Source organism: Myotis daubentonii, chromosome 9 (genome assembly GCF_963259705.1).
Source record: "Myotis daubentonii chromosome 9, mMyoDau2.1, whole genome shotgun sequence".
Classification (NCBI taxonomy): Eukaryota; Metazoa; Chordata; class Mammalia; order Chiroptera; family Vespertilionidae; genus Myotis; species Myotis daubentonii.
The window spans coordinates 46,987,849-47,009,305 of NC_081848.1; the positions used below are offsets into that span (position 1 = coordinate 46,987,849).

The window sequence follows — 21,457 nt, forward strand, 5'->3', positions numbered from 1 at the left end:
ATATATTTAACATGAGAAAATAATATGAACACATTCTGTCCCTTGCTTTCTCCCTACTGTTGGCCTTAGTGATAATGATGAAGATGATGATATTAATAATTGCTATTTATTGTGTCCTTACTGTGTGCTGGCCTTTGTGCTAAATTTTAACCTGCACAGAAGTTCCTGTTTGTGTCAAATTGGCAACCTGAGTTCTAAGTGACTCCTTGTACAGATGAGGAATCTGAGGCTTAGAAAGATTATGCAACTTGCCTAATGCTCACAACAAAATGGATTCAGGACTAAAGTCCACTTGTTCAGTTCCATATTCTGGGCTCAGAATAGGTAAATACGTAGGAATGCCATTAAACAGAAATACAGCATTCTTTGGTATGGCTGGATCACACTGCGTTATTCTGTTATTAGGTAATTTCCTAGACATGGAATTGATGAGCCAAAATTTTAATTTTGTCAGATATGGTTAAATTGGCTCCAAGTAGATTGTTTCTATTCCCCCAGCAGTCTAGGGGCCTATATTTTGATATCCTCACTGAGGGTCTACAATCTTTTTTATCAATGTTAATTACTTCATTGAAAATAATGTTAAAAAGGGTTTGATGTTGAGCATCTTTTCTAATGTTTTTTGGCCCTTAATATTCTAGGGATTATCTCTTCATAGGCTCAGTTTTCTTCTGGGTGTTTTCTGTATCTATGTTATATATTATGTGTACTGATATAACAAATACTCTATTACTATTATATTTTATGTATTACAAATAATTTAGCTAGCATGCTGCTGTATTTCTAGTTTTCTTCATGGTCATTTTTAGAATATAGAAGCTTAAATTTTTTTCTGAAGTCTAGTTTTCTTCCCCCTCATGACTTCCAGAAGGTTTTTCATAGTGGGAAATACCTTTCTTTAAAAAAATCCACTTATGTCATCTTTTTCATACTCTTTATGAATTAATTTTTAACATTTAAATGTTAAAGTACTCCAAATTAAATTTGTTATAAGGCTTAAACTTATTTTCCCCCATGTCAGGTCTGTTGTCCTGAAATGATTTATGGTGTAATATATCTTTTCCCTACTGATTGGAAATGCCACTTTATTATGTACAAAAAGTACTTATTTTATTGTGATTAATCCCATTCTACTCCATAGGACTGCTTCTTGGCTTCACGTAGCTATTTCTGCAACAGGATACTATATTTCTATCCAGTTTTATTTATAATAATAAAAATTCTGAAGAACTTGAATCCAGTTTGTAGCCCAATTTGGTGCAAACCTATATTTCCCAAGTGAGTCAGCCAAGAAAGCAATGAGGGAAGAGGCTGTTTGATGAGACGTAGATAGAGATCGTAACATGAAATCTTTTCAAGGATAAAAAATCTCTGGCTCTGGAGCAATGATTTCATTTTCCTCACATTGTCCTTCCATAGGCTGCGACGTTGCCATTTCACTTCAGGTAGCTGTGAGCACCTGTCATCTTCTCTCCGAAGCAACAAGAGTCTGACACATCTGGATCTGGCATCAAACCAGCTGCAAGACGATGGAGTCAAGCTTCTGTGTGATGTCTTTCGGCATCCAGGCTGCAGTCTTCAGGACCTGGAGTAGGTTTCTTTGACGTTGGTTTTGTGTAGCTTTAACTACTGTGAGCACAGGGGAGGTATGGAAAGAAAGACTGAGAGCTGAGCATCTGTCGGAGGAAACAATATATTCCCCCTTTCTCTTTTTTCCTGAGAAAGTCTGTTCATCGGCCTTTTTTTTTTTTTTAAACCAATTAATACAGTAATTACAGTCAACTTTCCTCAGTAAGGAGGACCAGGGCCATAAGGCTGAACAGTAGTCACTTTATTTTTCCCTTGGTTGTGCCCCAGTGACTCTACTGTGTCCTTCGCCTTACATCCATGAAGCTGAAATTGTGCTCTACCGGTTTTTCTTTCTTATAATTGGGAACACTTTTAAAGAAACTGGGAAGGAATTTTAAAAACTATCCAATAATCCAATCATTCTTTAACAATAATTGTGTTTATTCTTATTTTCTCTCTTACTTTGTGAAGAGGCATACATATCTTCGCATGATGCAATTGTAATATGTGTTATTGTGATAACTGTATAGATGTGACTTTGAGTTTCTTTTTCACACAAGAGTATTTCATAAACACATTTAAATACTTATATACAACTAGAGGCCCAATGCACGACATTCGCACACTCGGAGGGGGGCATCCCTCAGCCTGGCCTGTGCCCTCTCATAGCCCAGGAGCCCTCAGGGAGCGGGCCTAAGCAGTCAGTCGGACATCCTTAGTGCTGCCGCAGAGGTAGGAGAGGCTCCCGCCACTGCTGTTGCACTTGCCAGTCGTGAGCCTGGCTCAAGGCTTCTGGCTGAGTGGTGCTCCCCCTGCGGGAGCGCGCTGACCACCAGGGGGCAGCTCCTGTCTTGAGCATCTACACCCTGGTGGTCAGTGCGCGTCATAGCGACCAGTTATTCTGCTGTTTGGTTGATTTGCATATTAGCCTTTTAGTATATAGGATTATCTTACTGATTTTTTGATGACTGCACAATATTTAACATTGCATTATATAAATGTTGTAGCTAGAGTGAAGCAAGATAGAGATGTCACTTAGCAGTCTCAGCTCACTTTCCCACTAGGGACTCCCATGGGACTGACCCTTAGCCTGCATGAGTCAATGTTTTTTTAGAACTATAAATTCAAGATTGTTGGTATGCCCAGAGGTGTTTGTCTTGACTGGACTGACTCATGACAACCAAATTTCCAAATGAGTTTAAAAGTTGATCGTCACATCTGTAAACACTAAAGTGACTGAACTCTTGGGTCCAATAAGCTATACTTCCTTTAGGAAAATACAATATGATATGGGTTACAATATGATTCTCTGAAATTTCCTCGATTATTATTCAATTGGAAAATAAAATTTTACACAATGGAAATTATCATTAAATCCAATGCCTTCATTTCAGCTATGGAGATATAATTGCTAAGTGACCTAAACCCACAAGATATTTTCTTAGCCCAGTTTCTCTCCTTTGCATTGCTGGTGCTTTCTCAGCTGCCTTTATAGTCTCTGTAGACCATGCCAGTTCTCTCAACCAACATTTACAACAAATATGAGCTGGATGATGAGGGGACTAAAGGTTATTATTAAGGTGATGCTCTTATGCCCAAGTAACTCACAAAACGCTGATCGTAGGGAAAGTACATGCCAACTCTAATCTATTTCATGTTTTATTATAAAGATATGACAGAAGTTTCCAAGGAGCAAGGAATGGGACAGAGGAGACATGAGTCACTTTAGGCTTGAAAGATGAAGAGGATTTTGTTATGTGTTGATATTCCAGGCAGAAGGAAAGAAGAGAGACAAGAAAGGGAATGAGGACAGATGTGGTATATTTGGAAAACAATAGATTGTATGGTTGGGGAATAGGATGGACACCAAAGAGGGAAAGAGAACATTTGAGGCCATATTTTAAATGCTCTTGTGTATCCTGCAAAGACAGAAAATATCTTTTTATACGTAGCTTCTTGATTCTTTGGAGATAACACTCTGAGATAGATTCCTAGAAAGAATTTTTATATAAAAAAGATATTAGAAACAAAGTATAGACATCAGTGGGTTCTTGGGAAAGCTTATCTTTTTTAGTATTGATAGGAATAAGTTTTTATACCTTTATTTGGCAAGCTTGATAGATGATGACCTGTTTGTAGGAGAAAGCAGTTTTATTTTCTGCTTATTAAGAAATCCATCTGTTTGTACTGGTAATGTTAGACCTTTTTGTGTGCATCCTGGATTATAGATAGAAAAGGATAAAAAAAAAGGTGCAAATATCTGGGAATCTCTCCCAGGAGTAAACTAATTAAGCCTCACAGCTAAAGGTCTCACTTTTCTTTTGTGTTTCTTACAGGCTGATGGGTTGTGTTCTCACTAGTGCCTGTTGTCTGGACCTGGCTTCTGCTATTCTGAACAACTCAAACCTGCGGAGCCTGGACCTTGGGAACAATGACTTGCAGGATGATGGAGTCAAAATTCTGTGTGAAGCTTTGAGACATCCAAACTGTAATATTCAGAGGCTCGGGTGAGTTCAATTTTCCATTAGGAGAATGAAAGCTATTTGGGGCTGGTATAGCTAGGAGAAATTTAGTATATGGAGAGAGGATGGAAAATGGGTGGAGTTACAAGGTAAGTTACTCTCAGAAGTGAGAATCTGAATTTCAAATATATTGGTCAGTGTATATTGTATGTTGTTAGTATAGAAGCTATATTTCACATTTCTTTACATCCTTCTCAGCAGCTTGGACAGGGTATGCATTAAGTAAATGGGATTTCATTTAGGTCTTCCACATTCTGTCATCCTTCAGATATCCCATCTGGCCTTGTATTATTTTTTTAAGTTGTAGATTTTACTAATCATCTTCTATCTAGAAAAATGCTATTGATACTCTCAAGGAGCTTGCAACCTAACAAAATCTTATCCTGTGTTCTGAATACTTATGTTCAGATATTGTTTAGATTTTTATTTTCTTTTTAAAATTTTGAACTAAGATTAGAGAGTACATTTTCACTCATGCAGCATGAATTATTGACTTCTGGGACAAAAATTTTGCTTTACATGTGGGAAGCCCAGGCATTATGATATATCTCTCTGAATCTTACAAGACAGTGTTGCTTTTTCATATTCTATGGACTGTGTATATGTTTTTATCACAGCAATGATGATGTTGTAACTGTTGGGTCTGAAATTTAATTTTATCACCTAATAACATAGCCTACTGCTGTCTCATGGATGCTGACAGGAGACATAGAATCCTATCAGAGACAGAGGACTTTATGCATAACCACACAAGCATTAGGAATGTTTCTGTCAGTTTCCCTTGAGCCATAGTCCCCTAGGATTGTTGTGGACGAGCCCAGTGGATGCCTTCACATGCATTAGGTTACATCCCAAGAGAGGAACATTGAGTTTGGGGACTCAGACATTTTATAGCATGCAGGGAGTAAGCCTGCTCTTTGTCCTGGAGAGCGACACATTATTACCTCATCCAACAAGGTTGCTCATTACACACGCATCCTAGGAAATGGCCTGGGTAAAGAGTTATCAGCAAAAATGTAGGCCCTAACTGGTTTTGCTCAGTGGATAGAGCATCGGCCTGCAGACTCAAGGGTCCCAGGTTCGATTCCAGTCAAGGGCATGTACCTTAGTTGTGGGCACATACCCAGTGGGGAGTGTGCAGGAGGCAGCTTATCGATGTTTCTAACTCTCTATCCCTATCCCTTCCTCTCTGTAAAAAATCAATAAAATAATATTTTTTTAAAAATGTAGGAGGGCCAAAACCGGTTTGGCTCGGTGGATGGAGCGTCGGCCTGCGGACTGAAGAGTCCCAGGTTCGATTCCGGTCAGGGGCATGTACCTGGGTTGCGGGCACATCCCCAGTGGGGGGTGTGCAGGAGGCGGCTGATCGGTGTTTCTCTCTCATCAATGTTTCTGGCTATCTCTCTCCCTTCCTCTCTGTGGAAAATCAATAAAATATATTTTTTTAAAAATGTAGGAGGACCAAAGACACATAGAAGAATGTCTCCCAACAATATCTACTCTTTTTTCTACACAGTACAGCCTTGGCTTCTGGTGTATTTTCACAAGGAATTGCCACTCCATTGGGCATTCTAATTAATCTGACCAACAGAGGCTGGGACCGAATTTGTTCAGTTTGTCTCATACACCACTTCATTAACACCACTATCAACAGGTATCCAAGCACAGGAAGAGGCCACATTTCAGTATCAATTTCAACTGAATGTGCCAGGGTCCTGGACTCAGCCAACTGAGTTAGACGCAGGGAGGAACAATAGGTCTTATTATCCATTACAACTCATAAAGGGAAGTTGAGAATGGCCTGCCAATCTTAGTGTCATTGGCAATAAATAAATGGGAAAAAAAGATGGGTCACAAGCATTCCCATCCCCAGTAAAGAGACATTCATTGGGCCACACTTGCCCAATTACAAACATATAACATATAGCACCAGTCACTGCAGTGTGGTATTTGACTTGGGTCATCATTCTATTGATTTGGTTTGTCATATGGGCAGTGTCACTGAATAGTTACAGTTCCTGCATTTGCCATATATGGCCTAACCCAGGCTTTTCTGGCATCAGGAAGCTTCTGAATTTGTATCAGTCAGACTGAAAAGAGGTTGTACCTGTGGTTGTATTTGTAAACATATGAGAGGGGTCCACATTCGGGGGCTGCCATTGATGGTCTCAGGCACAGCAGAATAGTAAGTCCTGCCATGTGTACATGAGATTTTATCTTCTCATAGCATGGGTCAGTCTGCCAGCCACAGTTGTTGCTTGACTAAAGCAGACCATGTAACTATTTTGCCAGGGGGCATTGTTGGTTCCATTGTTGGAAAAAGAGAGTCTTCATTGTTCTCCCCAGTCCCTGTACCTCTCAGGTTCTAAGGCAGCGGTTCTCAACCTGTGGGTCGCTACCCCTTTGGCGGTTGAAGGACCCTTTCACAGGGGTCGCCTAAGACCATCCTGCATATCAGATATTTACATTATGATGTATAACAGTAGCAACATTACAGTTATGAAGTAGCAACGAAAATAATTTTATGGTTGGGGGTCACAACATGAGGAACTGGATTTAAAGGGCCAGAAGGTTGAGAACCACTGTTAAGGTGTTCCTTCCCAGGTATTGGTGTTGCTACTCTTCCTCCCAGCAATGAAGTCAGTGTGTCCCTCCCTTCAGTATTCCCCCACTTGTACCTTCAGTCCAGAGGGATCAGGTGGAAGGACAAAAGCAGTTTTATAGTATTTACTGAAAGCCATTATACCCCACACCTTGGCTCTTGTCTAGCACTGTACTCAACCAAAGGATCATTATCCTCATGACCTGGGGCCTAGTCAATCCAAATGAGAATCCAGCTGTCTGAACTGAGTAAGTTTGAACATCACAGGTCCCTTCTTACTGGCCTGCCACCTGGAGGATGTACCAACCAGGCTGGCCTGGAGCTACTGTCAGGGAAAAAAAAGCGCCATGCCTAGGAATGGTCAGGATGCAATCCTGAAATTCCACAGTTGTTCTGGATAACCTAGGATGCAAGTATGTCACTTGCAACCTAATCATTACCCAGGAGGGGCCAAAAAAGGTGAACCATTTCAGGAGATAGCTGCATTTAGTGATCAAACTGCCCTGGGGTTGGCAAGAGAGGTAGAATAAAAAATCTTATTTAATTTTGTGAGGCCTTTCTAGAGCTTAGCAATACCAGATGTGTATGGCTGACAGAGACTGTGGAATGTTCATTGAATACCTTGACTATTGACCCATTGATTCCTCGAAATAGAGGACATGGGTGCTAAACTCCTTGATCTGCATATCTGAAAATGTCTTCAATGTCGTGAACTAGAATGACTGGTTGGCTGTGTTCATAGTATTTTGGTCATCCTTCCTCTGAGAGTTTTCCAGAGAGCTCACTGCTGGCTAGCATTAAAACTAGTTGTAGAAAAGTCTAAAACCAGCAGATTCTTCCCCTTCAGTGTCCTTATTTGTTAAAAATGATTTTTAGCATTTTCAGAATAAGTTTCAAAAGATTAAGGAAAATTATATATAAGGAAAACCAACAGAAGAAATCCAACATATTAGTGATCCTGAAAAACATTTTTTGACAAATAGATAAGCAAAAATTAAAGATAGGAAACCTCACCCCCCAAAGGAGCACAATCTATAGATTAAACAGGCACACCATTTCCCCAGAAAAATACTAATAAAGACAAGTCCACACAGGATAAGTTATTGGCATACAGGTCGAAAGATAAAGCATCTTTAACAAATAAGGAAACTGAAGGTGAAGAACCCACTGGTTTCAGACTTCTCTGCAACTAATTTCAATGCCAGCAGGCAGTGGACTCTCTGGAAAACTCCCAGACGAAGGATGATGAAAATACTATGAACACAGCCAAGCAGTCATTCAAGTCATACAGCAGTTGTGAAAATACACTTGTCCACTTCTAATGTGACTTTCATTCTATATTTTTATTTTGTTATGTTTAAGCTCTGCCAAATTATATTTTAAACATTTTCATGATGAAATATAAGATAAATACAGAAAAGTGAGTAAAACTAACATTAAAAAAAATAATAAATGTATGTAATCACACCCAGGTCAGGAAATTGAATTTCCCCAGCAAACTAAATTCTCCTCAGTCTTCCCTTAGAAATCACAACTTCTTCCCTTCTCCCCAGTAAGCAGCCATTGTCCTGACTTTATGGCAGTCATTTGTTTTCCTGTACAGTGAACCATGAGTATATGTAATTTTAAACCATTAATATGGTTGAATTATGCCTGATTTTGTACTTTATATATATGGAATCATATTTCATATATTCTTCAGTGTCAATGAATTTTTTGCTTAATATTATGATTGTAAGAGTCGTTCAGTTGCTTCATGTAGCTATAGTTAATTCATTTTTATTCTGTAAAAGATTTCAATGAATGACGACACCAAAAACTGTAATAACCATTCTATTGTAGGGGGGGTTATTTTTATTTCTTTCATGACTTAGTGATGCTATAAATATTTTAATACATAAATTCTGAGGCACATGCATAAGCATTTATTTAGGGTAAATATTTAGAAGTGGATTTGTTATATCATGGGGGAATATATGTCTCCAGATTTATCAGACATTCTCAAAAGTATTGTACCAATTTACTCTACCATTGCCAGTGTGTAAGAAGAGTTCCTATTGCTCTCAATTTTGTCAAGACTTATTTTTTTAAAATTTTTTAAAAATGCACCAGTTAGGTGTGCATTTTGGCATATGGTTATGCAAGATTGGAATTATTTATTTTTTTGAGCTTTGTAGAACTCTCTTGTGAAGCTATATGATGTGAAGCTTCCTCTGTTTTACTTTTTTATTTTTCAATTTTTAAAACATATACATTTATATAAGTTTTTCTTATTGAATAATCGTGGTAGGTAATAGTATTCTTATGCTTTTACCTATTCATCTAAATTTTAAAACTTATTGGCAAGTGTCTAATATTATTATTTGCCTAATTTCTGAATCATGTCTAGTGATTTAGATATCTAGTGATGTTTCATTAATTGTTTCTATCTTATTTCTTCTACTTTGGTTGAGTTTATTTTACTATTCTTTTTTCTAAATTCTTGAGTTGGATGCTTAGCTTATGAATGTTTCTTCTTTTCCAACAGACTCAAAGTTATGATTTTCCTTTAAATCATTGCATTAACTTCATCCTACAAGTTTTGATATTATGTGAATGTTGCTATTTTTTTAGTCTAAAACATTTAAATTCCCTTACGATTTTTTTTCTTCAACCATGAGTTATTTTGAAGTGTATTCCTTGATTTTCAAACATAGGAGAAGTTTTTTGTTATCTTTTTATATTTACTCTCGAGCGTTGTAGTCTGAGAACATACATGGTTTCAGTTCTTTGAAGTATGATGCCATTTGCTTCATGGCCTAGTATATAATCAGTTTTTATATATGCTCCATAGCACACTTGAAAAGAATATGAAGAGCTGTTGGTTAGTTGCAATATTTCATATCAGTTAAGATCGTTAATCCTGTTGTTCAAATCTAAGTTTTTAGTGATTTTTTTCAAGATAATTCAATTACTGTGAAAACGTTACAAATCTCCTTTATAATTATAGACATGTTTTTCATTTTATAGTTGTTAGTTTTTGTTTTCTGCATTTTTTATTGGATTTATTGGAATGACTTTGGTTTACAAATCCATACAGGTTTCCAATGTACAACTCAACAAAACGTTATCTGCACCTGCACCGTGCACCCATTGCCCCAAGCAAAGTCTCTTTCTGTCCCCATTCCCCCCAACCTTTGCCCACCTGCGCCTTGCCCACTTTCCCTCTAGCCATCACCATATTGTTGTCTGTGTGGTATGCATTTATATCTTTTGGCCAATCCCTTCATCTTCTTTCATCCAGTCCTCCAACCCCCTTCCCCTCTGACAGCTGTCAATCTGTGTTTCATGTATCCAAGTCTCTGTTTCTGTTTTGTTCATTAGTTTATTTTGTTCATTAGATTCCACATATAAGTGAGATCATATGGTATTTGTCTTTCCATGGCTGGCTTATTTTGCTTAGCATAATAATCTCCACGTACATTCATGCTGTCACAAAGACAAGATTTCCTTTTTTATGGTTGCATAGTATTCCATTGGGTAAATGTATCACAGCTTTTTTTTTATTGTTATTAGTGACTACAGATTTACAATGATTGTTGCCTGATGAATTCCTGATAATCTTTTATGTCTTATAATGTCTTTTACCATAAGGTTTATTTTGTGTGATATTTGTGTACTTTGTCATGTTTAGTGGTGTGACTATTGCTCCACTACGTTAATGTGTGTTCCATGTGGGCAGCAACTTAAGAAAAACATTTTGTATACTCAGTGTCTATATAGGCACTCAATTGTTGAATGAGTAGGTAAATATTAAGGTGAACATTAAATATAATTGTTGGTTTGGGGGGAATCATCAGGTATTGAAGATTGAGTTTAACGTATTTCCCTAGTTCATGCTATTGTATTATCAGTGGCTTGTGCAAGGACCCATTGGTTGTTGATTGGGTAGTTGGTTAATTTATCTCCACTAACCACTGTCCTTTCCACCTGTCGGCACCTGACCTAATGTGTTTAAAATTTGCCATGGAATTGTGTATCCTTGTAAAAGATGATATTGTTGTTCGGTGCATGCATTTGTATTTGCATAAATAGCACGGTGCTAGAGATACCTTGCTTTTTTAACAATACCTTATTTCTGAAATCTACTTACGTTGTTATATTTTTAATGCCATTTAAGGATTCAACTGCATTATAGTTTTCCTTAGTGTGTTTCTGTATTTTATTTATGCCCTGGATTATAATTATGAATTTCCAATTCATATTGAAAGGGATATATTCAGCCTACAAATCTTTAGAATAATGAATATTATAAGTACTTATAGTCTTTGAATTTCCCCTAATCGTACTCATTTTTTTATGCTCTGTGAGTTATCCTACACTCCCAGATCTCTCATGCTTGCTGACTTTCATGGGATAAAGTTCATTTTATCTGTAGTCTCTCTTCCCTGCAGGCTGGAATACTGTGGTTTGACCTCTCTCTGTTGTCAGGATCTCTCCTCTACTCTTAGCAGCAACCAAAGACTGATAAAAATGAACCTGGTACAGAATACCTTAGGTTGTGAAGGAATTAAGAAGTTATGTGAAGTCTTGAGGTCTCCTGAATGTAAACTACAAGTTCTAGGGTAAGTCTTCATTGGCTTCTTAGGAAGAAAGTTTTCTGGAATGAGGGACTGGGGGAGCCACTCATTATTGCAGGCCCTGAGACCAACCTGATTGTGGGTCCCTGGGCATTTTCTAGGCCCTTGTTTGTTTTTCTCCCATAGAACACTGAATTTTGAGAGACAATGTAGCATAGTGGTTAGAGCCACGCACTCTAGAGCCAAACTACCTGAATTTATTGCCACTTAATAGATATTTGAACTTGTGCTAGTCCCCAGTCTCTCTGTGTTTCAGTTACCTTATCTGTAACATGATAATATGAAATGATAATATCTACGTATAGGCTTATTCATCTGAGTCAATATAGGTGGTCTTTAAAACAGTGCCTAACATGTAATAAACAACGTACATGTTAGTTATTTTCATCATCATTAGTATTACTATTTTGCTCGACAAAAAACAAGGGCTCTTGAAGGATTCTTTTAAAGTTTCATCTATTCTCTCCTATATTCCATTTTCCTTCAGCTGCATTATCTCCTTCAGCATGTCCCTCAGTTTCTTTTTCTATTCCCCAGCCATGTTAATATTCTCTCTCTACTTTAATAGTCCCCCACCCCATTGAAATACAATTTCATGAGGAAGTAAAGGGCTGTGGGAAAATGGAGTGCAAGAAGAGATGTTCCCTTGTTTTCTCAGGTTATGCACAGAGGCATTTGATGAGGAAGCCCAGGAGCTGCTGGAAGCTGTGGGAGTTAGCAATCCACACCTACTCATTAAGCAGGACTGCAGTGATCAGAACGAAGAAGATGGTTCCTGGTGGAAGTGTTTCTGATGTGAAGAACTTGACATTCTTTGAAAAAGTAAAAGAAAGACCTCAGAGTGACAAGGCCTTGGGCTCTGAGCTTTAGGTACTCTATGCCCAGACATAGTGCATTCGATGTTGGTTACATGTAGTTAATCACTTTTCTGTCAAATGTTGTTCTACTTCACATAGGAGCTTGAGAGGCTAAAATAAAAAGAAAAACATAAATGCTCTATGCAAAGTGTACCATGATGGTTTTTTTAAAAGAAATATCTTTTTATTGATTTTTAGAGAGGGAGATAGAGAAACATCAATGATGAGAAAGAATCATTGATCGGCTGCCTCCTGGAGATGAAGCCTGCAACCCAGGCATGTGCCCTGACTGGGAATCGAACCGCGAACTCCGGGTTCATAGGTTGATGCTCAACCACTGAGTAGTGCTGGCCAGGCACCATGCTGTTTTAATTGGATGCAGAGCTTAAGAATCCAGACGTGAGAAGCTATAAATGAGCTTGGAGGGTGGTGCCAGGAAAAAGCACCTTGGCTTCCTTTCTCTCCATGCCCACTGCCGTGGCTCAGTTCAAAGCCTCGCCGTTTCTGGTGTGATTTATTGAATGTTTTCCTGTGTATGTTCTTGGGACCACTCGTGTCAGAATCACTTGGGTGTTTCTTGAAATTTAGATTCCTGAGTCCCATACTATGTTTACTGAACCAGAGTATCTGGGTGAGGGCCCTAGGAACTGGCCTTTGAAGTATTTCCCAGGAAAATCTTTGGGACGTTAATATTTGAGAAGCTACTAGAGTCAATAGAAATGTGAGTCCACTTCTGCAGTGAACATTGTCTGTAGCCTGTTGTGAAGATAAAAGAAGACAAAGATATACTGGGGTTAGAGTGAAAAACAGGTTCCTCCATTTGCTAGAAAGGAAGCACAGTGAAATTTTCTGTAAAAGAATGTTTGGGTAATTTATTGCTATGTGTAACAAACAACCAAAAAACTTAATGGCTTCCAATGGCAACCACTTCATTATGTCATGAGTTAGTGGATTAGAATTCAGAAATTCAGCTAAGCATTTCTCATGCTCTGCATGCACATCCCTTGGTGGTATTCACCTGACAGCCAGGTTGCCCTGGAAGCCCCAAGATGACCTTAGTCCAGTGATGGCGAACCTTTTGAGCTCGGCGTGTCAGCATTTTGAAAAACCCAAACTTAACTCTGGTGTCGTGTCACATATAGAAATTTTTTGATATTTGCAACCATAGTAAAACAAAGATTTATATTTTTGATATTTATTTTATATATTTAAATGACATTTAACAAAGAAAAATCAACCAAAAAAAAAAGAGTTCATGTGTCATCTCTGACACGCGTGTCATAGGTTCACCATCACTGCCTTAGTCACATGTTTAGTGTCTTGGGGAGGATGGTACTGCCTTATGACCCACAATTTCACTTCTGAGTATTTATCCAAAGAAATCCAAAACACTAATTTAAAAAGATATATGCACCCCTATGTTCATTGCGGTGTTATTTATAATAGCCAAGATATGGAAGCAACCCACGTGCCCATCAGTAGATGATTAAGTAAAAAAGCTGTGGTACATGTACACGATGGAATATTACTTGACCATAAAAAAGAATGAAATCTTACTATTTGCAACAGTGTAGATGGGCCTACAGGGTATTATACTAAGTGAAATAAATTAGGGAAAGACAAATACCTTATGAATTCGCTTATATGTGGACTCTAAAGAATAATATAGACAAAGCAGATATAGACTTATCAATACAGGGAACAGACTGATGGGTGGTAGAGGGAGGGAGGGTTGCAGGTGGTGAAAAAGGTGAAGGGATTTAGAAGTACAAATTGGCAGTTACAAAATAGGGGGTTGTAAAGTACAGCATAGGGAACCTGGCTTGTAATGTTTTTATAACGATGTATGGTGCCAGGTGGGCACTAGACTTATCAGGAGCATCACTTCACAAATTATATAAAAGTTTCACCACTATGCTGTACACCTGGAACTAGGTGGACTGAAGAAAAGTCTTGTTACAACTAGAAATTTAAACAGATATTAATTTTAAAAAATTAGAATAGAACACACTAAGTTGCTTCTTTTCTAAGCTACATATTAGTTTCTGGATTCGTGTATAGCTAAACTGTGATTAAAAATGGAACCAATTCAAAATAAAGCCTTGTCTATTTACTAAATAAAGTTAGTTAAAACTGAAGAAAATAAAAACCTATGTTTGCCACCTCAGGCCATGCTGTTAACTAGTCCATATAGAATAAATTTTAAACTTAGATACAAAAATTAGAAAAAACCCTTTAAAAAACTCTGCACTGTGTCTTACCTAAAAATTTAGAACAAAATATACAAATTGTTCATCCAAAGGATGTAGAAAGAAGGAAGGCAATGGCAGCAAATAAAGTCAAAACAGAGGATCAGCAAATAATAAAGCTGGTTCTTTGAAAAAATAAACTTCTGACAAGATGATCATAAAAAAGCAAAACGGCTATTAAAATAAAATTTCAAATTAAAAATAGATAACTCTTAGAAAAGTATATCCTACAAAAATCAAATCCAAGGAGAAAATTTTAAATATTGGAAGACTTAAAACTAAAAGAAATTTAGGCAAAAATCTCTCCAGCTCAATATGAGGGAGAAAATCCTACATAGGTCAATGTGCTTTATGCTCAGAAATGTAAAATTTCTAAGTATGAGCAAACAAAAATAATTACTATATTTAAAAATCAATAACATCTCAAATAGCCTAGAAATACAATGATTTCATAATAAGAATCTGTTACTGCAATTCATCATATGAACTGATGTGATGCACTTAGCTTTAATTGCCGTTCATGCGTGATAAACATTGAAACCTTAAAATCCTCCCCATTGAAGTAAAAACACCAAAATGCCTACTTTCACTATCTCATCATTGGAGAGCTACTGCAATAAACTAACGTAACACGTACACATATACACATAAAGACTTCTCACGTCTATTAACTTTTCACCAAAGCAACCTTGGAAAAACACTACGTTTTTTAAAAAAAGAAACAGCCCCAAGAAAAACTGAATATCGTTTTTTTAAATGTTAAAGCCTCAAAGATACACCCACCAAGTTATTATTCACTTTGGAAAACACTGTAAGGAATAAATTTGAATAAACCCAAAATAATTTTTTTTCCCGCTGAGGCGTTCCTCACTGAAGACGGAGAGGTGAAACCTTCCGTTGTTAGGATTGCTCAACTGCTACTTGGACGCGTGGCCAAGCGTTCTCCTGTTTCGCCTTTATTTTGTCCTGATGTGACTTTCTGTCCAATAACCTGCATGTGAAAGGGCAGTTTCAAGGCTACATATCCGAGCCCTTTGGAGGTGGGAAGACGAAGAAAACTGCGGCCAAAGAGCGATGCCCTCTCCTTCCCGTCCCAACAACCGACCAAGTCATCTCGTCCCCTTTCGCAAAAGATCACATACCTTCTGCGTATAAACTACATCCTTAAACTTTTTTTTTTTTAAATATATTTTATTGATTTGGTACAGAGGGGAAGGGAGAGGGATAGAGACTTTGAAACATCGCTGAGGGGGAAACATCGATCAGCTGCCTCCTGCACACCCCCCACTGGGGATGTGCCGGCAACCAAGGTACATGCCCTTGACCGGAATCGAACCTGGGACCCTTCAGTCCGCAGGCCGACGCTCTATCCGCTGAGCCAAACCGGTCAGGGCCATCCTTAAACTTTTAAAGTGCTATTATTTCGTTGTTCAATGAACTTTTTTCTGTTCAAAAAAATGGTTTCGGTAACTTTGTAATGCATTACCAGTTCTCATTAAGAATAATGGGGAAAAACATTATTTTTAATCGAATAGTTTTAATTTCACAGCGGAAGTTCACGGGAAGGCCTTACAACCTTAAACCGGGACCAGGTTAACACAGGGGAGCGTAGTGATGGCGGAAAGAAAATGGCCAAACTGCCAAGCTTCCCCGAAGGCGGGACCTGGGCTGGGCCCCGGATAACCAGCCAGCCAATCAGCGCGGCCGGCGCCTGACGGGCTGCGGAACCTGCGCCAGCGGCACAATCCAGACGCACGTTCGGCCTGCGCAGCGGGGTCGCCGGCTGCGTTCGGGGCTTCCCGAGACGCGCCGCCCGACCGGTAGGAGCCGCCCTCGGCCAGCCGGCTCTGAGGCCCCCGAGGGCTGCCGCCCCTTCGCCGCCCGCCGCCCCCGGCCCCTCGCCCCGCAGCCATGGTGGAAGCGGACCGCCCCGGGAAGCTCTTCATCGGCGGGCTCAGCCCCGACATCGACGAGAAAACCCTCGAGGCCGAGTTCGGCAAGTATGGCCGCGTCATTGAGGTGCTCCTGATGAAGGACCGCGAAACCAGCAAGTCCCGGGGCTTCGCGTTCGTCACCTTCGAAAGCCCCGCCGACGCCAAGGCCGCCGTCCGCGACATGAACGGCAAGTCCCTGGATGGTAAGGCCATCAAAGTGGCCCAGGCCACCAAGCCGGCGTTCGAGAGCGGCCGTCGGGGCCCACTGCCGCCGTCCCGCAGCCGCGGGCGCCCGAGGGGCCTGCGCGGGGCCCGCGGGGGCGGTGTCGGGCCGCGGCGCTCCCCGTCCCGGGGCGGGTCCGCCGACGACGGCGGCTACTCGGGGGATTTCGACCTCCGCTCCTCCAGGGCCCCGATGCCCATGAAGCGCGGCCCGCCGCCGCCGCCGCGCAGGGCCGGGCCGCCCCCAAAGCGAGCCGCGCCGTCGGGCCTGCCCCGCAGTGGCGGCGGCGGCGGCGGCGGCGGCAGTGGGATGCGCGGGCGGGCCCCGGCCGCGCGCGGGCGAGATGGCTACGCGGGGCCGCCGCGCCGAGAACCGCCCCCGCGCCGGGACCCCTACCTGGGCCCCTGGGAGGAGGGCTACTCGCCCCGCGACAGCTACTCGAGCCGAGACTACGCGAGCGCCCGCGACTCCCGGGATTTCGCCCCGTCGCCCCGCGAGTACACCTACCGCGACTACGGCCACTCCAGTGCCCGGGACGACTTCCCGTCCAGAGGCTACGGCGACCGCGACGGCTACGGCGGCCGCAGCCGTGATTACGCCGACCACCCGAGCGGAGGCTCCTACCGAGATCCCTTCGAGAGCTACGGGGACCCGCGCAGCGGCAACCCCGCGCGGGGGCCCCCGCCCTCATACGGCGGCCGAGGCCGCTACGACGAGTACCGAGGCTGCTCGCCCGACGCCTACAGCGGCCGCGACAGTTACGGCGGCGGCGGCCGGAGCGACCGCTACTCCCGGGGCCGCGACCGGGTCGACCGCGCCGACCGTGGGCTTCCCGCGTCCCTGGAAAGGGGGTGCCCCCCGCCGCGCGATTCTTACAGCCGGTCGGGCCGCCGCGCTCCCCGTGGGGGAGGCCGCCCAGGAGGCCGCTCGGAGAGAGGGGGAGGCCGGAGCCGATACTGAGTTGGAACAGAGTCGGGACCAGAACCCGAAGCCCGCCTTCCAAGGGGCCAGCGAAGAGAAGATGCTGTTGTTCTCTGGTCACTACCGAGGACTCGTACCGGGAAGAGTTGTGTTCACCTCTTGAGAATTCCCCTGTTAACTTCCTCGCCCATAATTTTGGTTCTTTTGAGAGGAAAAAGTTAAAACTCGTTTGATTTCGTTTTGGAATTGTTAACGTTTCTTGCAACAAGCTCAGTTTTAAAGCATGACTTGAATCTGCGTACTGGTCTTCTTATGTATTTCCAAGTAGAAATTCAGCCAAAGGCTCGCTTCCTTCTCATTTTTTTTCCTGGTAAATGAGGCATACCATTTTTTTTATTTTACAAACATCTGCCCACTTAAAATGGAAAAAATGGATCGTTCTGTCCATTCAAATCAACTAGATTTTTGGGGGGAGAGGGGGCGGGATTGGTGTATGCCACTCTTAAGATTTCAGGGGGTCTTTGAAAATGAATCTCAGTGTTCCCAGTATTGAAAAGCAAACGAACAGCAACAACAAAAACCACTTAAATCAGATGCTAATGTAAAGCAAGTTCTGTTCATAAATCAGAAAAAGCAAGTGGATAATGCTGGCCATATTTTGCTTTTTTGCCTTTTCTTTGGGCATCTACGGAATCTCTTGGCCCCTTGCCCCCAAAATACCATTCATATGTGTTGGGCAAGGATGGAATGCTAAATTAAAGATTTGGCCGGCCAACCATAAAGCTGCAAAACTAAAACCAGAAAACTTCAGTTAATAACATTTTCACCACCACCAAATTATTAAGAAACAGGTAGAAAATATACCAGTGGTGGATTTGGGGATCTTAATGGCTTTCATTCCTATCTCCAAGCTACTTGCCTTTGGCTCCCATGGAAAGAACTAGGTTTATGCCCCTAAGGGTGGAGGAATTACATGTGAGCAGCATCAGAAACTCAGAATCCCTGCGTGAGCTTGGCAATTCAACATCTGAGGATCTCAACCTGGTGTAAGAGACTTGGGTCTTCCTGTCGGTAAAGGCAAGGGGATGGGGTGAGTGCACCATATCTCAAGGTGGGGGGAGGGGGGGCCACGCAGACAAAGTTCAGAGAGGCTTCCTCCAAGGTGACTCAGGAGGGACATCTCAGTCTCCTTTTTTACCTCAAGCTCAGGGCAAAAAACACCGTTTCCACTCAACACCTGTGGAATTTCCCTATTTATCTGAGAGAAAGTAATTGTACAGTCAAGGGACTCTAGCGAGAAAGGATTAGGTTAAAATATTAGGATCATATTCAACGTAATAATTTCTGGAGGAATCAGAGCAACACCTGAACAACAAAGTACTTAAGAGATCTGAATGCAACACATTGACATACACAACTCTTAAAAACAGGATTTTTTGACAAAATAATAAAATAGATGAATTTCAGGAAAAGCTGCATTAGTGGCCCAGAAGACCAAATATAAGAAATAGCTAAAAAAGAATAAAATTTAAAAATCCAGGAATTAATCTAGTAAAAATGGGTAAGACCTTTATGGAAAAATTATTAATCTTTATTAAAGGACATAGAAGAATAAGTAAATGGAGTCATATCATGAAATGGTCAGTAACACTTTTTATCTCAGCCTCACCAAATTGGAAAATCAATACAACTTCAAATGAAATTACATTTTTTTTTCCACACAGCTCCCCTCCCCTCTTCCCTGATAACATTTATTAATATTGATCAACGATGGAATACTAAATAAAAGATTTGGCCAACCAAGCACAAAACTGAAAAAAAAAATCAATAGCTTAATTTCACTATCAACAAATTATTAAGAAACAGGTTTTTTAAAAATGACACTTATGGGAAATTTAGGTAATCCTAAAACTTTTATGGTGAAAGAGCAAGAAGAGCCAAAGCAATACTGAAAAACAATTAGAAAGGACTCACTCTACTTATTCATTCTTCCAAAAGAATGCTTAGAAGTCAATTTAATAAAAAAAACCAAAACAATGGAAAGATAATTTTAGCAATGCTTAGTAATGTTGGAGTGTGCATACCCTATGACTTATTACAGTTTTGGTAATTTAAGCATGTGTTATCAACAAAGATAGACCAGTGAACCAAAATAGCCTAGAAACAGGCCCACTTGTATATAAAAACATGATATATGACAGAGATAGCGTTAAAAGAAAGGATGGATTTTTTATGCTTATTTCTTTGCAAAAAGATAAAATGAGATTTCCTAACTTAACAGCATACACAAAAATATATCCTAGATGGTTTGAAGATGTAAATGTGAAGAGGAAATTTTTTAAATACTTAGAAGAAAATGAAGAAGAAATGTGTGACCCTGGGGTAGAGAATTCCTTTTTAAGACACAAAAAGCACAAACTTAGAAGAAAAATGTTGGCGTGATTTTCCACATTATTAAGGTATTTTTATGATAAAAACCTGTAAAAGAGAAATATAAAACCATAGATTTAAAGAATTTATTTGAATTGAAATAACTTCTAAAAGAATGCTTAGAAATGACTTAAGAAACAAAGCAAGAAAAAATGTTTTGGAGGGTGCATACCCTATGATCCAGAAATTTTACTTCAAGGAGAGGATCTAGAGAGATTTTCACATGTACACAAGGAGCTATACACAAGAGTGGGTCTTACAGCATTCTTTGAATGTTTAAAAAGTAGAAACAGCTTACCTGGAGAGGATCGACTGAGGTTTATTATAATGAAGTTCAATGTAGAAGCTAATGTGAATCAACTTCACCCACATGCATCAACACAGGTAAGTATAAAAAATAATTTGTTTTGGGGGGAAAGGCAAGTTGCATAAATATAGGTATAATTAATTAAAAAGTCAGGATATTATGTTGAGAAGGAAAGGAAGATGGGATGAATAGTCGGTTTCAACTGAATCCTATAGTGTTTTATTTCTTAAAAAGGGGTGCTTTTTTCAGATCTTAGCCTTTGTAAATAATGCTGTTATGAACATAGGGGTGCATATATTCTTTCTGATTGGTGCTTTGGGAATCTTAGGATATATTCCCAGAAGTGGGATCACTGGGTCAAATGGCAGTTCCATTTTAATTTTTTGAGAAACCTTAATACTGTGTTCCACAATGGCTGTACCAGTCTGCATTCCTGCCAGCAGTGTACTAGGGTTCCCTTTTCTCCACATCCTCACCAGCACTTGTTCGTTGATTTATTGATGGTAGATGAATGGATAAAAAGGCTGTAGTACATTTACATAATGGAATACTATGCAGCTGTAAAAAAGGATACCTTATCTTTTGAGACAGCATGGATTATACTAAGCAGAATAAACCAGTCAGAGAAAGATAAATATTACATGATCTCACTTATATGTGGAATCTAATGAACAAAATAAACTGATGACAAAATAAGTCCAGAGCCATGGAAGCATGGAATAGACTCACAGATCTCAGAGGGAAGGGGGTGGGTGGGAAGAGATTAGCCAAATAACTTGTATGCATAAATGTATCACCCATGGACACAGAAAATAGTGTGGCAAAGGCCTGGAGTGGGGTAAGAGCCAGGTGGAGGGGCACAAAGGGGGGAAATAGAGGACATCTATAATATGCTCAACAATAAAAATACTTTTTTTAAAAGATGATTTTTAGCAAAAATGACAATATCATACCACCTTAATTTTCTGTGGTGTATACATTGGTATCTCACTGTTACTCTATAATTTTAAAATACTTCATAACACAGATTTTAATATGAAAAAAGAGCTTAACACATCACCAACATATAATGACTACTTAAAAAATGTTATTCAGACATTGTCTCAGTTGCAAAACTGTTCTTGACAGTGATTCTCCCAGCTTTATTCTTTTATCAATATGGGTGATGCTGTGTTCTATTTGACTCAGTAAAGCGAACCTTTCTATCCCAGACTGTTCTCATAG

At 40.2% G+C, this 21,457-nt stretch overlaps 2 protein-coding genes across 2 annotated transcripts in view; both read left to right on the forward strand.

Moving 5' to 3' along the window:
* The window catches only part of NLRP14 (NLR family pyrin domain containing 14), a 28,258-nt gene extending 16,152 nt beyond the window's left edge, over nt 1-12,106 (forward strand). The window contains exons 8-11 of the mRNA XM_059708779.1: nt 1,420-1,590; nt 3,906-4,076; nt 11,127-11,297; nt 11,971-12,106. Coding sequence (XP_059564762.1) covers nt 1,420-1,590; nt 3,906-4,076; nt 11,127-11,297; nt 11,971-12,106 — 649 coding nt within the window. The remainder of the gene's footprint in view (nt 1-1,419; nt 1,591-3,905; nt 4,077-11,126; nt 11,298-11,970) is intronic.
* A 4,217-nt stretch (nt 12,107-16,323) lies between these two features.
* Nucleotides 16,324-17,535, forward strand: RBMXL2 (RBMX like 2). Its single transcript, XM_059711108.1, has one exon. The coding sequence runs from the start codon at nt 16,330-16,332 to the stop codon at nt 17,533-17,535; it is 1,206 nt and encodes a 401-aa protein (XP_059567091.1). The 5' UTR covers nt 16,324-16,329.
* Nucleotides 17,536-21,457: the final 3,922 nt, after the last annotated feature.

Excerpts from the sequence above, each read along its gene's own strand:
- RBMXL2 (XM_059711108.1), top strand. The coding sequence starts at position 16,330 with ATGGTGGAAGCGGACCGCCCCGGGAAGCTCTTCATCGGCGGGCTCAGC.